The 18,198-nt window shown below is 46.6% G+C and overlaps 1 protein-coding gene across 19 annotated transcripts in view; it reads left to right on the top strand.

The window, feature by feature from the left end:
• Positions 1-18,198, top strand: part of MICAL3 (microtubule associated monooxygenase, calponin and LIM domain containing 3) — a 2,299,897-nt gene that overhangs the window by 555,937 nt on the left and 1,725,762 nt on the right. For all 19 annotated transcript variants that reach the window (XM_069628665.1, XM_069628668.1, XM_069628663.1 and 16 more), the window contains one exon: positions 9,247-9,454. In XM_069628665.1, the coding sequence (XP_069484766.1) occupies positions 9,247-9,454 (208 nt within the window). The remainder of the gene's footprint in view (positions 1-9,246; positions 9,455-18,198) is intronic.

Raw genomic sequence — 18,198 nt, 5'->3', positions numbered from 1 at the left:
CGTTTAAAAGCCTGGCGATGTAAATGCAGGCGATAAAAGGACGTCATACCGGGGTGGGAAACAAGTAAGGGGAGGGGGAGGAGACAGACGAGGTTGCTATGATACTAGGTCCAGGGACAATTGTGATAGCGTAAGTGCATGGATAAAAGTAAGGGGAGGAGATAGGAAAAGGGAGAAAGGGAGAGGAGGAGAGAATGGAGAATAAGCAGTCAAAAAGACTGGAGAAGCAAGTGGGGAGAGCAAATACAATTGCAGAAGTCAGTAGTAACACATAATCTTGCAAGCCTGGATACAAGGTGAAGAAGGCAACAGCATGATTTGGGCCACAATGAGAAAGGGTGATGCACCGTGAATCAATGAAGTCCATAAGTCGCATCCAGCATTGGCCACGTGACGGTGATGGTGAAACCAGAATATATCAGGACAGACTCCTGCAGGAGTAGGCTGGAGGGGGGAGAGGGAGCAGGGTATAAGAATCGAGCAAAACAGGCAACGCCTGTGTGCGAGAAGGGGGGCGGGCACAAGGGAACATCACGGGGGGGGGGAGAGAATCAGAGGGGTGTGTATGTCCTGTGGGGACAGAGGGAGTAAACGCATGTTGGTGCATGCTTTTCTGCTATCTGAGCAGGGTTACGGGCCCGGGATCCACCTGGTCCGAACATGAATTGCCCTTTTCTTTGTCTGCCTTTTACTACGGGGCTCTGGGTGAGAGACGCCCTAGAAGGTAAGTGGTGCTTAGGCCAGGCGACCTAGATCCACTTGCACCTGCTCCCATATGCAAAGCAAGAGGCTGAAGGGCTCCTTATGTAGGGAAAAGAGCAGCAACCAGGAAGGCTCCTATATGGAAAAGACAAAGCCACTGAGGAAAACAAACCAGTTCTTCAATTCAGTGGCAGCTGGTAGAGAAGGGGACCCTGTCTCAAAATCAACTATCTCCAAGTGGATCGTAAACTGCATCACTGTGCTTCTCTCAAGAGAGATTTACCCTTCACGCCTAAAGCACTCTATTCGGAGCACAGGGCCTACCATAGCATTAATTGCAAATGTTCCTCTTGATTCAATTTGCAAAGGGACAACCTGGCGTTCATTACACACCTTTATACAACACTGCTGCCTAGATGCACACTCTAGGTCTGATTCTCAGGTGGGACAAGCAGTGCCAAGACATCTCTTTGCTACTGTTCCTTCACACATCCCACAACCATCTCTGGGTACTGCTTGCTAGTCTATGCACAGCATGTGATTCTAAGCAGATTCACAAGCATCAGGAGAGATGCATTACTCATCGTAATAGCATTTCTGCAGATTGTATCTGCTTAGATTCACATGCGCCCACCCTTCGTCCCCTGGTAGAGTAGAAGGAACATAGACCTTTTACACCTTCCCTCTTCTGTATTCATTCACGCTGACTATAAGGCTCCCTCGGGCAGAAAAAACACAACCAGAGGGACCTCGAAGCGTGGGGTGTTTTGGGTACACTACATGTCAGGTTGGGGATAGTATTAGTCACGCCCATGTCCCCTTTCGATCTTCCAAAGAAAGATGCAATACTCTGCGATTTCCACTAGATGTCGGACTATATGCAGAGCATGTGAATCTAAGCAAATTCAATCAGAAATGCTATTACGGTTAGTAATGCATGTCGTATATTTAGAATATTGATATTTATTCATTTTAGACTGTTAACAGTGTACTGTATTACTTTGGTTTTGTTATGAATTTTAAAGATTGGATTGACCGAGGCTGCTGCTTCTCTATAGGGATGTGCTCGGCTGACTGAGGAGACTGAAACAAGGCCGCCTGCATCGGGGAGGCAGCAGCCTCTGTTGTGGATGACAGGTGGAGTGATAGCTAGGAGTAGTAGTTTTGGCCCTGGTGAAATGTGCTGCTCTGCATATGTGGTCTCCTCGCGGAGCAACATCGGATGAGCCCTGTGAGTGGCGAAGGAGTTGAGGCACTTCGGGTGGCGGTCCAGAGGCCTAGCAGGGCCAAAGTTGGGGGGGCTGGTGGTGGAAAGGCAGTGAAGTGGTCTGGCTCTGGCAGAGAACATGGAGTGGAGAACCTTGAGTCTGTGGCAGAGGAGATCTGGGAGGCCCTGAGTGGGGTGGGGGTTGGGGCGTGGGGGTTTGGCCCCTTACTGCAACAGATAGTAGTGGTGGCTCCTTGTAGGAGCTGGGAGCCTGGATCTTGCTTATGTAGCTTGGCCACGTTGGGGACCTGCCTGGACGGGTTGGTGACGTGGTCAGGCAGCCGGTGGCCTCCCACCTGAGGGTCTGGCCTGGGCAGCTAGGTTAGAGTTTCTCGGGCTCAAGAGCTAGACAAAAAAGGAGAGGCCCAAACATGGGGTTTGGCTCAGGGGGAACGCATAGATGGGGAAGCACGTTTGAGGCTGTTCTAAGCTATCCTTTTCCAGCGGTGCAACAAATGGGAAGTCCAGCCTGTCGGAAGCCGCAGCTGGAGGGGGGGGGTCCAAATACCGGGGAAAGGCACCAGGGACGGCCAATGGGGAGCTGGGGGGGGGATATCAAGGACCTTCTTACACAGCTGCAGAAATGCATCTATACAATTGACACTAAACTGGACTTGCATGTACGCTGTAATATATGCAGGTGCGCTTAGGTAAGTATGCAGAGAGACTGGATGCCACAGAGGAGTGTGTCCGCAATGGAAGATGGGGAAAGCTGCTTTGTTCCCAGAGGTCGGCTCCATTAAAAAGATCTTGTAGGCCCTGGTAGACAAAGGAAGATCTCAAACTGGTCCTTCAGGAATAACATGCAAATTACCAGGGTTGTGGAATCTGACCGTCAAAGCCCCATGGAACTTCTTTTTGTCGAACAGCTCTTGAAAGATGTGTTGGACCCATCGCAATTCTCATCCTTCTTGGAAGAGAGGGCACACAATTCAGGTAGGCCTGTCCCTGGGGCCCCCATTGACTGATTATAGCGCGCCTTCTGAACTACTGGGACAGAGGTGTCATATTGAAGTTGGCATGAGGGAAGGGGCAGCTACGTCATGGAGGGCATATGGTTCGTATCTTTTTGGACTTCTCTCCTCGGATGCCGCGTCCGGGAGGTCCTTTAGCAAGATGAAGAAAGTGCTGAGGTCAAAGGCTGTCAAATATTCTATGCTCTTTCAAGCCCAGCTTCGAATTGAACAAAAAGGGAAGACTACCTTATTCACTTCTCCAGATTAGGCCAAATCATTTGTTGAGTCCCTTCCAACGGGGTCTGCCTGATCATCCGGCTAAGCTCCCCGGACCCCTACGAGTGGGGCTGTTTTGACTCCGTTCGGGGTCAGAAATGTGCTCTGATTCCGTCAGGCAGGGGTGTGGCTTTTGCTAATACGTTGCTGACCAGCTCCTTCGGAATTGTGGGTGCTCTTAGTGGCCAGTGTGCCCTCTCTAGTGAATTACACATGCAACGGGGTGGTTATGAAGGGTGGGTTCAATTTACCGGCATGTGTGGGTTGCCAGTAGGGATAGGGGCGTGGGTGTGAGTGGGAAGTGTAAGGAAGACATGGTATCGAACCGTCAAGACAGACACAAGTGATCACAGTTCAAGGGTGTTTATTGAACTTTAAGTGGGTTGGTTGAAAGCCTAGCTAAACCTAAATGTACGGATGGGAGCAAGGTACGACCATCAAATAGCGCAGTCGTAGTGGAGTCTGTCAAAATAAAAGGGCCTATACTAATAAACCTATTGCCAATCCTTCTTAATACAGAATGGTGTGGGATAACAATGTATGCAAAATAAGTGTTCAAAAAATGTCAGGATATTTGTGCAGTTGGCTTCCCTTCCCCACGTTTTCAGCACATGGCAAGGCAGCATGTGACCCTCTCTCCCTCTCTCCCTCTCTCCCTCTCTCCCTCTCTCCCTCCCCACGAGGTAACAGTTCAACACATATGCATCAGGCCCTTCCACCAAAGTGTCTCTATAGTCTCTTATTGCAGAGGGCCTGTTGTAACAAACAAAACACAAAGTGCCTTTCATTTGTCAGGGTCCTTGCATTCAGAAGTTTGATTGGTCTCCCTCATCTGGGCTCGGACCATGGATCCTCCTCGTCTGGGCTCAGATCCTCTCTATATCCGAATCGAAGATTTCTGAATGTGTGATGGGTTTTGCTTAAAACGTCGCAGGACCACTTCAATTCGCTTAACACAATTATACTTCAGATGAGTCTTCAACTTTTGTTTCTCTTGTCAGGATACCATTCAGAACCCTTTGACCACATTCACAGTGCCGGACCACTCCCAACGGTATTGTATCCTTCCTTCTTAAGTTCAAACATTGACCAGCATATTAGCTTTACTTGTCTCGTCACACACGTTTAACAATGTTCGTTCGTTTTACAATGTTGCTGCTTGTAGCCTTGACTTGAACACAGACTGGTCTCCCCGACTGTGTTCTGTCGTTTCTTCGGGCCAAGGACGATACCAAGGCGTCTGCAGCTCCTCCCCGCCTTGGTCAGTTACGCTGGAGGGCCCTCTATCTCTGACACACAATGCAGGATTCTTCAGCCTAGTTTCCTGGTTTTACACCTTCTCCGCTGAAGGTTTCTTGAAGGTAACAGCTTCCTGCCGAAAAGTTCAAGGGGGTCGCCCCTCCCACGAACCTCTCGTGCGTTGCCGTCTTTTTCCTCTCGTTCGACTGCTGATTTGAAACTGCTGTACCTTCATGTGCTTTGCCTTGCTCAGGGTGTGTTCTCGTGCTCTGCCTTTTAATCCCTGTGGGTAAGTGTAATGGAAGTCAGGTGTGAGTGATTGTCTATAATTGCCTGACCACAGTATTGGGACATGGCAGGTGCACGGCTCAGTGTGAGTCTGTTTTCTCCAGAGCGGGCTGTCCGTGTGAAAGTGTTGATGAAGGAAAAGGGTGGGGGTTTGAGTTTCTAAATGTCAAGTCGGATGGGGACAAAGTGTTACAGGGAGAGGGATACCGTGTCTCACATCCAGTCTCCCACTCCCCGAAGACCCCTCACCCAGGTGATCCTCCCGCACTGGTCCACCCCCAGGAACTGGATCCAAAAGCGATGGCCGTGTCCTGGCCACCTGGATGACAGATCCCCAGGGACTAGTGGGTGAGACACCTTCTGGTTTCTCACATAAGTGGTGCGAACATGTTTGGTTATGAGTTTGTTTTGGTAACTTAGTTGCGACAGCATCACTTTGTGTGGTAATGCAAGAGGGATGGGTGACTATGGGGGTGGAGGGGTGGGGTCTCCCTTTCATGGCCTGTATAGTCCAATGCCTGAAGGCTTTTCTTCTCATGTCTCTGTCCCTGGGTGAGATTCAGCTGCTCTCCTGGAACGTTCGAGGGGTGAACTGCTACTATAAGGATGGAAGGCATGCTAATATTGCTGTTCTGCAGGAGACGCACGTGCATTTTTCACGGAGGCTAATTTTGCTGAGCACTGTCTGTCACTGCTTTTTGTCCTCTTACACTACCCATTCTAGGGGTGGGGGGGTATGTATCCTGATAAATCAATCCCTGTGGTTTTGGTTCATTGAATTGGTCAAGCATCCAGATAGTAGAACGTAGGTGGTGGCAGCAGTTATTTTTGTGCACTCATTTACCCTGATTAACTGTTATGGGCCAAATACAGATGCCCCGAGTATTTTGACTGGGTAGCCCAGTAAAAAATAAAGAATTCTAACCAAACAGACCTGTGCTTTTGAAGCACTTTGGGTAGTGGGTCAGTCTTTGATCTTGTGACTTCTCAGCTCTGTAGTCTGTTCTACCCAATCATGGACTTCCTATTCAAGAGTTAAGGGGAGAAGATGCTTATGTTTACCATTCAGTGTCTTCCATATATAGTATGTGTGATGAATCCTGCAGAGTCCTCACTGAACCCCCAACCTCCCATGTGGCCAGGGCACACTACCTGATGCTAACCCTGGGGGTGGCATCATGAGGGAGGATCACATGGTAGGAGATGGCTGTCGGGGTAAAATGGTCTCTCCTTTGGGAGAGACAGTGTTCCACTTCTGATGAGATCCTATAATTCCCAAATATCTAATGGCCTGCTGTCCCTGTACAAGTCCCTCCCATGAGAAAACTCAGAGAACATTCTATGAAAAGTCACCTAAGCAGAATAATAGTTGTACCTTGGGAATTCATGAATCAAATGTGACATCCTCTAATTATCATGATTCTGTATTTGGTAGAAGTCTTGGCACCAAAGTCAAAGCACATGTCATTCACATAACACCTAGCTCTGCTAATTCGCTGTTCACAAATTAATGTGAACTAAATAGACATGGAGATTTTAAAACCACTATGGACTTCAAGGTCCATAATGCCTATGCTGCTGGGAATGAACAAGAGGAACAAAGAGTTGATGATGATCAATGGTGCTAAGAAGACTGTGCAGTCTAGTTGTTTAACTTCAAATCACTTAAGCGGGACATTTAAATGTGGGAATCCTCCACAGATGAGAGAGGGAGTAGCATAAGCGGAAGCAGTCAGGAGAGAGGCAGAATCTGTTGCAGCTAAAGACGGCATGGGGAGAGAAGGTGTGTGGTTTTCCAGAGTACGTGCAGCAGTCGTTGACGGCAGCGGGGACAGAAGCCCAGCTATTTGGGAGATGTGCTCCCATCTGACATGACTCTTGTGTGTGCTGGAGCATGCAGAGACCCAATGGAGCCTGTGGTGCTCCAGAGAAGGGTCGGGCAGACAGCAGCAGTCACAGGAGGGGCTGTTGGCGATATTGCCGGACTGCAGAGTGTGTAACGCAGCATCAAGGAGTTACAGACGCCGAAGGAAGCCAGTGAGTTGGCCTAAAGTTAGAGGTAACCGCAGGGTGCTCTGAGCAGAACAATTCACAATCGAAGACAATTTTGAATACCGAACAAGTAGTTAAAAGGGCAACATAGACACAATTCTCCTTTCATGAGATACCAGTTTGGGGAAATCTGTAACCCACATTGCCAACAGTCGAGAGACTATAAAGACGCAAACATTGTGCAACCCTCCTCACATGGGATATTCGTGTGGACAACCTTGGAAAACATATTGCCACTAACAGGGTTTTGTCATATTTGCACTTTTTAAAACCTGAACTCCAAAAAGACAGATTTATTTTGGCCGTTTTACTTCCACAACGACTCCACTGGGGCTCACAGAGCTGGTCAGCCGCTGCGCGTGTGCGACAGGGGAATTACAGTTGGATTTAGGAAGACTGCTCTGTGCAGTCAGAGCAGACTTCTCTACATCTATAAAAAAAAAAAAATCCTGGATTTTAAAAGGTCTTTTGACTATTATTATTAATAATAATTTAGCATTTATATAGCGCTACGAACCCTCCGGTATCTGAGCACTGCTTATTACCCACAGTGTGTGGTGCTCATTTATCGACCTCGGAAAGATGAAAGCCTGAGTTTGGCCCTGCCGGGATTCAAACCTGCGTCAGCAGTCTCTGCACAGATGTCAAAGCGAGCGCTCTACTCGCTGTGCTATCGGACCGGCATGAATGCAACTAACAGAAAAGACCATTGATAGTTGAAGTTTTTCTTCCCGGCAGGCGAATAATCTAGGACAGGGACAAGTTGTCATTAGTCCTGCCAAGCGAGTGGACCAGGAAAGACGGTTGCTTTGAAGAAAGGTGGTTGTGGTGAAAAGAAACTAACTTTATCATCCTGACAAACTGGTGTATAACAAGATATGTGTTGTGCTGTCCTGAATTTCACCTGAAGAATAATTCTGGTTGTGGAAGAAACGGTTGCTTTGGTTTCGAACAAGTGTTTTGTGAAAGATATTTTCTTTACCAAGTTGAACGTATTGGATGAAAGACATATTTTTCATTGAACTGAATTGATCCAGGGGAAGCAAATCTAACCCTGGGCACAAGGAGTACTTTGTGAGAATTATAAGTTTAAACACTTGCACAGTTATGTTGAACTGAAACCAGATATATTTACCTTATGCACTTTGGTTATATGTATTAGTGTGAGGGTCAGATACATTTGGACAGAAGGTCATCTTTCTTTAGTTTTAGTTTGCTAGGTAGGAACTTTCTCGGCAGGATAGGGGCAGATGGGCGTTTATCTCATCTCTCTACTTAAAATAAATATGGCAAACTTTGAGAAAACTACAACTTTGTGTCCGTCTCTAATTTCTTACCCCCCACATATGGAATGTGTCCCGATTAATGCTTTTATAGTAGTCCTGTACATCCAGAAATGTAAATCTGTTTTGTATGGCGGCAGCGTAGCTCTTTATCTTATTATTATTAATATTATTTTTTTTTTTGTGGACAGGTTATTTTGGTCACAAGAATAAAATGTTCTAGGCTATGGAATCCCCCAAGCCTCCGGCTCCCCCCCCCCAAAAACACCCCACCTACCGACACTAGGCATAGAAGGGCTTGACGGTTTCTAGCACTCCTTTGAGCATGTTTGTTTATTTGTATAGCGCACAAAACCCAAGGGTATCTAGGCGCTTTTACTTAAGGAAAGTGGTTACAGAAGGGAAGCACATATGGTAATAACATGAAAGATCATGTAGAAGTAAAACAATACATGCAAAGTGCAAGAGAAAGTTTTAGATAAATACATTCGTAGTGCCTGACCTAATGATACAAAGGCGGCAGCACATACATACAAATGTAAGAATGAATTCAATGGGCATGTAGACTCGATCTAGTTTATATGTGATCGAATTTCCTTAACAGTACGTTAACAGATATGAAATGTTAAATATTCCTTTAGCGTATAGCGACCATGTGACTGGCATAGGAAATGTAATCTTTATGATACATGTGTAATTTGTACTGGTGGGAAACGCACAGACCAATATCCAGTTTGCAATGTGCGCAAACATTGTTTTAAGCTAAAACAGTTTTTAGAGTGCCTTTTCATAAAACGCCTACAAAAAAATAGGTATCTACATCCATAATAGTTCCTGTTACCTTGAACTAAGCTCCAACAGTGCACTAAATATGCATATTACTTTATTTACCTTTTGAAACAAGAAAATGGAGATGGTCGGAAAATACAGATTGTCCGAAAATTAGTGAAGAATTAATCTCTGAAACGATAGTAATTTCTCCATTCTTTTTTGATCTGTGCTACATTTTACTGTGCTTGCTCTGTCTGCCATTGTGGCATCACTGCTCAAATTGCATACGTTATTGCAGTTGTGAGCAGTCATGTAATTTTCTTTGATTTAAGAGTTGTGATGTGAAACAGCTTTTTCTCACCTTTTTAAATGGGTCTGATTTTGCTTTTAACAACCTACACTTGCTTTGCAGTGTCTTATCATCGGTGCTGGACCATGTGGTCTGCGCACTGCCATTGATCTTTCCCTGCTTGGCGCAAAGGTGGTGGTGATAGAAAAGAGAGATGCATTTTCCAGGAACAATGTGCTGCACTTGTGGCCCTTCACAATAAGCGATTTGCGAGGCCTGGGTGCCAAGAAGTTTCATGGAAAGTTTTGTGCGGGAGCCATTGACCATATCAGTAAGTGAAATATTCACTAATCTTTAATGTGGCAGTGTCAACTGATGTATGGCGAAGGGAAATTGTACTCTTTGTTAAAATAAAGGCATGCATCAGAGTATATATTAGTAACTGTCGGGGATTGCCGGTGTAATGCCATTCCTCATTAACATAAGTGACACGTTCTCATGGAATGGGTTATCAAAGCTTAACACATGCCTTCCTGGATTATTTCACATGTCAAGAACACTCTTTGTAAATCTTTTTCATCGACCATGTTCTAAGTTTATCAATATTTTGAATTGAGTTTGTAGAATTACTTTGATTTCTTTGCACTGCAGCTGTAAATGGCTTGCACACTGGTCAGCTGATTTCTTTGAGTAAATAAGCGGAATCCAGGTTTCTTTTTGGACGGGTTACCTTGAGATGCAACTTATGTGATATGTGTCACAAATCATCACACCTTGTGTATATGGAAATCTATTTTTTTCTTTTGTATTGAATCTTAACAAACCTTTTTTAACATCAGCTTTTTCACCTTGTCGAGACACACTTGTCTTTTTCATTGAATACATGAATGCACTTAATCTTCCTATGTTTTTAAAAGCGAAAATGTTCACAACATTTAAACACAATCTTTCTTTGCTAAATCGCTTTGTTCTGTTTGCAATGGGATACATTTTTCAGAACAAACCTATATTGCATTGCTTCTGTCCCTTCCTGCATACTGGACATACTTCTGTGTGACAAAATGACTGCTGCTCTGCAGGAGTACAGGGATGAGTAGTGGGTAAAGGTTACTCAGCCCCACACCAGTACTAAACCAGCAGTGATCTTGATATTAAAGCTGAAACTGGCAGTGCCTGACTGGTATACCTGCTTCACCTCTTTTGGTAACGTGGGCTGAGGGCAGGCTATTATACACAGTTGTGGTGTGAGCCGGCACAGAATAGGCCCTTGAGGGTGGCTAATGAGTGAAACTTTCCCTTGGAGCTCCTGTTCTTAACCTCTCTGGGAGAGGACTTTGGAGTAGCCTGTACTCCCAATCAGGTTCCACTAAATCCCTCTTCAAAAGCATTCCAAAGACGAATCGACTAATGTAGAAGCCTGCAACCCTTGGCCCTTCAAATATTTTGGATTGCAATGCCCTTGATCCTTCAGTATTGGCTTTACTGGCTAGGTCTGATGGGAGTTGTAGTCCAAAACATCTGAATAGCCCAAAGTTGCAGTCTCCTAAAGTAAGGGAAGGGTCATGCCCCCTTGCCCTTTATAGAGGTAAAATGATGTAGCAAATTGGTTCAGAGCAAGCCTGTTAAGGGTCCAGGCCAGGCTGTGGTCATACACTGAGCGCCTTATCTGCAGGAAGTGGGAACAGGAACATTTGGAACCCTATCAAATCGAAGCTGGTAATACGCCCTCTATGGACAACCGGGATACTTGAATCCCCTCAACCCACCTCCTCACCCCAACCTCCACCATCAATTCCTCTGTCTGCTTCAAAAGGACTCCAGCAATCAGCACCTTGGTGTGAGATTGCTGTTGTCATGAAAAAAACAGTCTTTGAAGCACCGGTTCCCAGGGGGCCTCCTGAGGAAAGTGATGGTCCCTTAGAGGAAGTTGTTGGTGGGTGTGCGGGGGGAATCAAAGATGGTTATTGTAGGTACATCTATGCCAACGGCTAACGCACACCAGGCCCAGCCCGTTCATGAACAAGCCCTGGGGAAAATTATCTAATTTGCTGTGTTTAAATTCTTGGCTTTTTATATAGCCCCTGTACAAATATATACTTCTAGTTTATACATTTACCGAGACATGGAATCCAGAACATCACAAATTACATTTTCGTTTTCATAGTTTTTGCCTGATAGACTAATCACTCAATGTGCTCTCCTGGTATAGTTTCTTTACATTTGATTGTCAAACCCCTGCCGCTCATGAGCGTGCGCAATGGCAGACTTCCGCGGATGGACCATAAATGGGGAGATGCGGGCGTCCCACGTGTATTTTGTGAGGGTGATTGTGTCTGTCTATCGGGGGTGGAGGGATAGGAAGGGGTGTTGGGCAGGAAAGGTGGTCTTCTGGAGTTTAAAACCCCCCTCAATATCCAAGATAACCTTCCGGCGCAGGAGAAGGTGGGGCAGGCAGGGGAACGGCTTCCCGATGTGCAGCCTTCAAATAGTGGAAATATCACTTGCAACGATTTTACCAGAAATGCCTCCTAATCTAGTGCTTCCAGACTTGATCTTACTACACTTGATATATTATATTATTTATAGCCCCTATACACAATGTGTTTCAAAGCACTTCATAGCAAGGGAGGGAACAAGGGAAAATACAATGACATTCTTACAGGCCATGAACAATAAGAATGTGAAATTGACTATCGTTCTCGGCCTGATGACATTTCAGTTAGTGCAAGAGGTAAAACACAGATTGGAAGGATATGGGAAACAGGCGACTACCGTACTAGGCCTGATGACATTTCTGGTAGAACCAGAGATTAACAAGAGGTGAGGGAGAGGGGAGGAAAAAAGAGGGAAAGAACAAAACAAGGGACTATGGTACTAGGCCTGATGACATTTCAGATACTGCTGGAGGGGGGAACAAGTAAAGGAGCGGAGGGAGGAGCAGAGACGTTTTTATGGGAGGCCAAAAGGGGCACTTGGCCAGGGCCCCCTCCTTGGAGGGGGGAACCCCCCCAAGGCTGCCTGATCTCAAGAAGTAATATTCCATTGTTCACCAGTCTTAAATAGCACACGTTAGGATATTTTATGGGGTGCTGCTGAGGCTCTAAATCCATTGCCTTTCTGTTTTGACAAGTACATTCTGCCCTGATCAATTCATCATGTATTGCTTTCTGTGGTATACATAGTTTGTGTGTTCCTTACGGCACAACTCTGTAGCATTCTTTCCTTCTTGTGGAAATTATGTTGATCATGTGCAATAGGCAACAGTGAAATGCATATTGATGAATTGAGTGCCACAATGGTTCAGAAGTTAGCTCAGTGTGTGAGGCAATCATTGCAGAAATGTGTTTATATGCAAACTTAGAATATCACATTCCAGCAAGGCTGGCTGAACCTTTCCTATGTCTGAAGTTTATAAACCTGCCTGCATATGTAATTGGTTTTGCAGAACATTTGCTATTATCAGCAAGTACCTGCACCAGATAGGGGTTGCTTTAAAAACTTACATATCATCCATGTGGTGAAGGTCTAGAAATTGATTTGTTCAGATGGGGTGTTGTAAAACCTAGGCGATCACTTCCAACAATGGCATAAACTGTTAGTCCAAGAGGTGAATAAGTATCCAAATTCAAGACTATGGCACAAAGGCGTTCATGCATGTACCTCGGATTTGCCAGCAGACGATAGTGATCATGGTCAATCATCTTCTAATATATCTTACATCACTGTGCTGTCTTCTGTGTGGTTTGCCGTCTTGCATGCTGCTGCTATCGTTTAGCCCATTACTTGATCTTTCTTCTTATGTAGGCCATTTGGGTGGAAGGGGTGGTAGACTGAAGAGAGCAGACCATATGTTGCAGGCCTCTGGCAAGCATATTTTAAGGTCTGCTTGTTTGACACTAAAAACGGTTTGCCTTTTTGTAAACGTCAAAGGTTTTTATGCACATTTATAAATGAAAATGCCATAAACCATTGTTTTGGAAGTATTTAAAGCTTTAAAATACAAAAGACAAACCCAGATTAAATGTGTTAAATCACATAGATGGGTATGCTGGTTTTTATATACCTCCCTTGATGGAGAGAATGAAGCTAGTTGGTAATGCTAGTTGTGTATTTTCCAAGTCAGTTTTTAAAAAATGTTTTATGTTTATTTATAACTCAGCGTACAGGTGAACATATACACTAACATTTACTTGTAACCTCTTTAAAAGTATGTGGCAAGATGTCCCTTCATCCCACGCCCGATTTATCCCGGGTTGGGTTTTGTTCTCAGCCCTCATTCGGCTAGGCTGGGTGGCGAGTGTTCGCTGGTAGAACGGAGGGCTCTCACTATCAGGCGTGGCTTATAGGTCGGGGCTGGATAGTTCTGGTCATAGTCTAGCATTGGTGCCCAAATGTTTGTAATGTTTTGCCGTGACCTTTTCGGCTATTAGAATGTCTCGAAGTTTAACCCACCACAGGGTCATCAGGTGCCCTTCCACGGACTTCAAGGTGCGGGCCACTGTAATTTTGGCTGCAAACAAGAATTGAGATACTAACGCTGCCCTCCTACCTGTTCTCGGGTAAGAGTCTGGGAGCGGAATCCCCAGGAGGACTTGCTTGGGGGCTAGCAGTATTTCCACTTGGGTGATGTCCTTTATCGTGGCCAGGCATTGGGTCCAGAGCTCTTACCTTGGGTACGTCCACTAAATGTGGAGGTAGGATCCTGGGAGGCCGCAGAGATGCCAGCAGTGAGGGTCCAATGCCGGCTGAAAGTGGTGAAGGTGTAGGGGCGGGGGTAGTACCAGCGCAAAAGCAATTTGTGGGTGCATTCCCTGTTAGTGATGCAGCGTGACGCTGTGCGCGTTCTTGTCCAGATGTCCACCAATGTGTGGTCCTCTATAGCATGTCCTAGATCTGCCTCCCATTGAGTCATATAGGAAGGCCTGGTGTGGAAGGGTTCTTCCTGCAGTAGTTTATAGAGGGCTGAGAACTTCCCACGGGCTGGCAGGACAGTTACTGGGAGCTCTAGTGAGGCGGGGGCTTGTGTTGCTGCTACTCTGGTCTGGGGGTGGGAGCACCAGTGCCTCAGTTGGGCGTAGGTAAATCTGTCTGTTTACGCCAGATGGAAAGTCCCTTTGCATTGTTTGTAGGTAAGAGGGGTGTTCCCCTTGAAGAGCTGCCCCAGCGATTCCAGGCCTCCTGCTACACAGTTCCTGAAGTTCGTTGGGTAGGCGCCCGGGGAAAAGGCTGGGTTAAGGAAGATTGGGGAGAATGTACTCTGGTCCCCTGGGATACTTCTGTGTCAGTGGGCCCACTCCCAAGCCTTTAACGATTGTTTCGTAGAAGACAACACTCCTGGCCAAACCCGGCATAGTGCGGTGGGAATAAACGGAAGGAAGCGGAGGGGGAGAGGAAGGTGAGATTGTTCGATCTCCACCCGCTTTGGGCGCCCTATGGCGATTACCCATGCTTGGAAGTGGCCCAGCTGCGCTGCTATGTGATATTTGCGGAGGTCTGGCACCCCCAGTCCTCCCTGTTTCGTGCTGGCCATCATGGTCCTTAGGGGGATCCGCGCTTTCTTGCCCCTCCAGATAAAGCCAATCATTTTCCTTTGGAGCCGCTGTAGGGGGGGGGGAGTGGGATTAAGGTTGGGAGGAGGGAGCAGGCGTAAAGGAACCGAGGGAGGAGGTTCATTTTGCATGTCGTAATGCGGCCCAACAGAGAGATTTCCTGCGACTGCCAACGGGTAAGGTACTTTTCCAATTCCTCAAAGAGGTGGGGAAAGTTTGCCTGGTAATCTTTCGGGGGTGGGTGAGGATCTGGACCCCCAAATATGGGATAGATTGGGTGCTTCATTGCAACAAGCTTTGCTTCTCCAGGGCTTCCTTCTTGCCTGGAACCAGACCCACTCCGAGAGCCATTGATTTTTGGAAGTTAATGGCGAATCCTGCTACACTCCCGAAACCGTGGATTTCGGTCAAGGCCGCACTCATAGAAGCCTTAATGTTTGGTTAACATGTCATCTGCGTAGAGCACAATTTTCAAGTCAGTTTTTTTTAATAAAATGAGATTGTTTTAGTTCATGGTAAGAACTGGAAACGAAAGAGTTCAAATGCAGAAATTGCAGAGTTGGCACAAATCCCAGCTTCACCCCTTCACCAATGTGTGATCCTAGGCATTTAATTTCATCTTGTATTGCCTAACCTCTCAATATTACCAGTTCCTAAACCTTTCAAAATTGTCAGCCCTTCAGAGTGATTGCCTTCTCATGGTATGATCTTCATAATAACCTTATTCATGGCTTCACTGTTAATAGTGAGCATATTTATATTGCACACCACAGGCATTTGTTCCTTTTTGATATCTAATGGCAACACTATTTGAAAACCATATCACACTTCTAATCTCAGTCTGTCTTGATAAAGACACGTCCCTGGTAGCTTCTAATCTGCTTCCACTATGCATGCTACGGTATGTGTAGCATTCTTCCTTCCTTACAATAGGTGGTCTCTATCCATGCATGAGCACTTTTACATTCTGTGAGGCAGCTAATGTGAGTTCTCGGTCTATTATGGGTTACATGTACCTTTTACATAGTACAGGCTGCATACCTTCCTGGATGCAATTGATAAAAAGTATCCTGTATGTACTAGAACAGTAACCTCTTCGTAGACTGCTAATGTTCTTCAAATGCTTCTTGTTGATCATTCTGATTAGAGCAAGAATGAAGAGGGCAAGGGGATTTAAAGGGAGTAAACGTGCTTATTATGCTGCGAGATGGGCATATCAACCTATAGGTTGTGGGCGCGACTGGTGGGGGGCGTGTCCAGTATTCTCGATCCCTTAATTCCTTCGGTTTGGCGGAGGGGTGGCCTCAAAGATGTCCGTGCCGAGGGCCCCAAAAGAGCTTAAGATGGCCCTGGGGCGAAGACACAGTTGTTGCCGTCATACTAGGTCCAGGGACAATTCTGTGCATAGAAAAAAGTAAGGGAGGGTGGGAAGAGGGAGGGAGGAGAAAACGGAGAATAAAACGGAGAATAAAACAGTGAGAAAAAAAATATATACATCTATTTCTGAGGCTTGTTGAATCTGCTTAGATCACATGCTGTGCATAGCCCGACATCTAGTGGAAGCTGCAGAGTATTACAGTTTGTTTTTCGAAACTCAGAAATGGACGTCGACATAGAGCGTGCCAGTAATACTATCCCTAGTGACGTCCACTGTACCCATGAACCCTCACGAGTATAGGACCCTCAGATTGTTTTTTTTCCACCATACTTGTCGGAAGCATAGTTGCAGAGTTCCCTGGCTTTCAGCTATTTTGTCATCATTAATCTAAAATTCCCCGTTCTCTAAATCCCACGTCGAGATTCCGAAGATCGACGCTGGTCCGAAGAACGAACAGCCGTCGAGACTGCACGACGGACTTTGGGCCTCGGAAGGCTGCTGGCCTCGGCCCGGGCCTCGGAAGGCCTCTGGCCTCGGCCCTGCAAGTAGGGAGAATGGGGGTTGGACATGCTCACACTCGTTATTTCCTACATATACTCGCCCGCTGCCATAAAATAACATATGGAGAATACTCCATTTAAATTCTGCCCCAAGGGCAACTGTAAGTTTCCTTGGGTAGATGAGCATAACACTTGTAATCTCTGTCTGCCTAGGGATCACCCCGAAGCTAATTGCAGAGCGTGTAAACTCTTTAAAGCTAAAACACTAAAGGACAGCTCCCCTAAACGGTGGGCCCATTACGCCAGGCAGCTCGAGGCAATGGAGGCGGTGGGTTCCTTCAGTGATGGCAGCAACGGACGGCGAGGGCTCCGGGGCATCGAAAGACACCCAAGCGCAAGTCCCCGGCCTCGGAGGATTGTACGGCGGGACAGTTATGGGGACTACACCCTGCGACACGAGCGCTACCCACAGTACTGCACCTAAGCACACTAAACCCAGCCGGGACTCGACACGTGTGTCGAGTCACTGGAAAAAAGAGGCACAAAGAGAGCGGTCCACAGAATCTGTGTCCCCTGGGAGTTCCAGGTCGAGATCGCTGCACGACACAAGGCAACCGTCAACGATTGCCAAGGGTGCCTCACTCCCCAAAGTTATGGAGGTAGGCTCGTCAGAAGACAAATCCGACCTCTACCCCCAAGCAGCACCCTTAAAGTAGACTCCAGCAGCCCCTTCCACGTCTGCCTCAGAGTCTCGACGCACACACTCTAAGGCTACAGACCACCCCTGAATCTCGGCCCCGGGCGGCCAAAGATTCAGAGAATGCCCAGAAATCAGGGAAACATGCCTCTACTCGGGGAGAAGGGGGGAAAACAGCAGAAGTCATCAGAAAAAAAACATCTGTACCCCAGGGCCAGAAGGACCAGCATAAATCCTCACATAAAGACACATCTAAGACCCCTGACCCTGTCACTAGGCCCAAGGTTGTCCCTCCCACTACACAGGATATGGGAATATAAGAGGAGCCTCAGCAAGAGGTGATCATTCCCAGTTCCAGGGAATGGAGTTCTGAGGACATCGACGGGGTGATGAGAAGAATGTCGTTTATGGCTAATTTCTATGAGGAAAAACCCGGACCATTTTCTGAGTTATCAGAATACCCCTGTCTCCTATACTCCTTCAGGATCCAAAGACCCTCAGCCTCCTAGTAAGAGACCTCGGAATGAGACTCCAGTTCAGGGTCTGATTTCAGACCTACCCTCTACTCAACCTTACCATCAGTATGCTGAGGATCCAGACATACAAATTCTGGGCGACCAAGCAGGGGTCGATTATTACAGAGACGAGGACCAGGATGAGGAGGAAGATGAGGCAGAGGCCTATAGTTTAGACTCGCCTATCTCCAAAGAACCACCGTTCAATGACTCGCCTGTGGATAATCAGCCACTACTAAATGAGGTCTTAGCTAGAGCTGCAGAGCACTTTCACATAGACATTCAAGGGGCTCAAGAAGAGAGGGACTTTGCAGAGGAAATCATGGGGGACAAAAAGTCCATTGCCCAAGTCATACCAATTCCAAAGTCTATCCAACTCAGAATTGATCCAGGGCTGTCAACCCCAGAATTGAAAAATTATTCAGGGCCGACCCTT

The sequence above is a fragment of the Ambystoma mexicanum genome, chromosome 12 (genome assembly GCF_040938575.1).
Source record: "Ambystoma mexicanum isolate Mex_15411 chromosome 12, UKY_AmexF1_1, whole genome shotgun sequence".
NCBI lineage: Eukaryota > Metazoa > Chordata > Amphibia > Caudata > Ambystomatidae > Ambystoma > Ambystoma mexicanum.
This window is presented reverse-complemented; position numbering and strand designations above follow the sequence as displayed.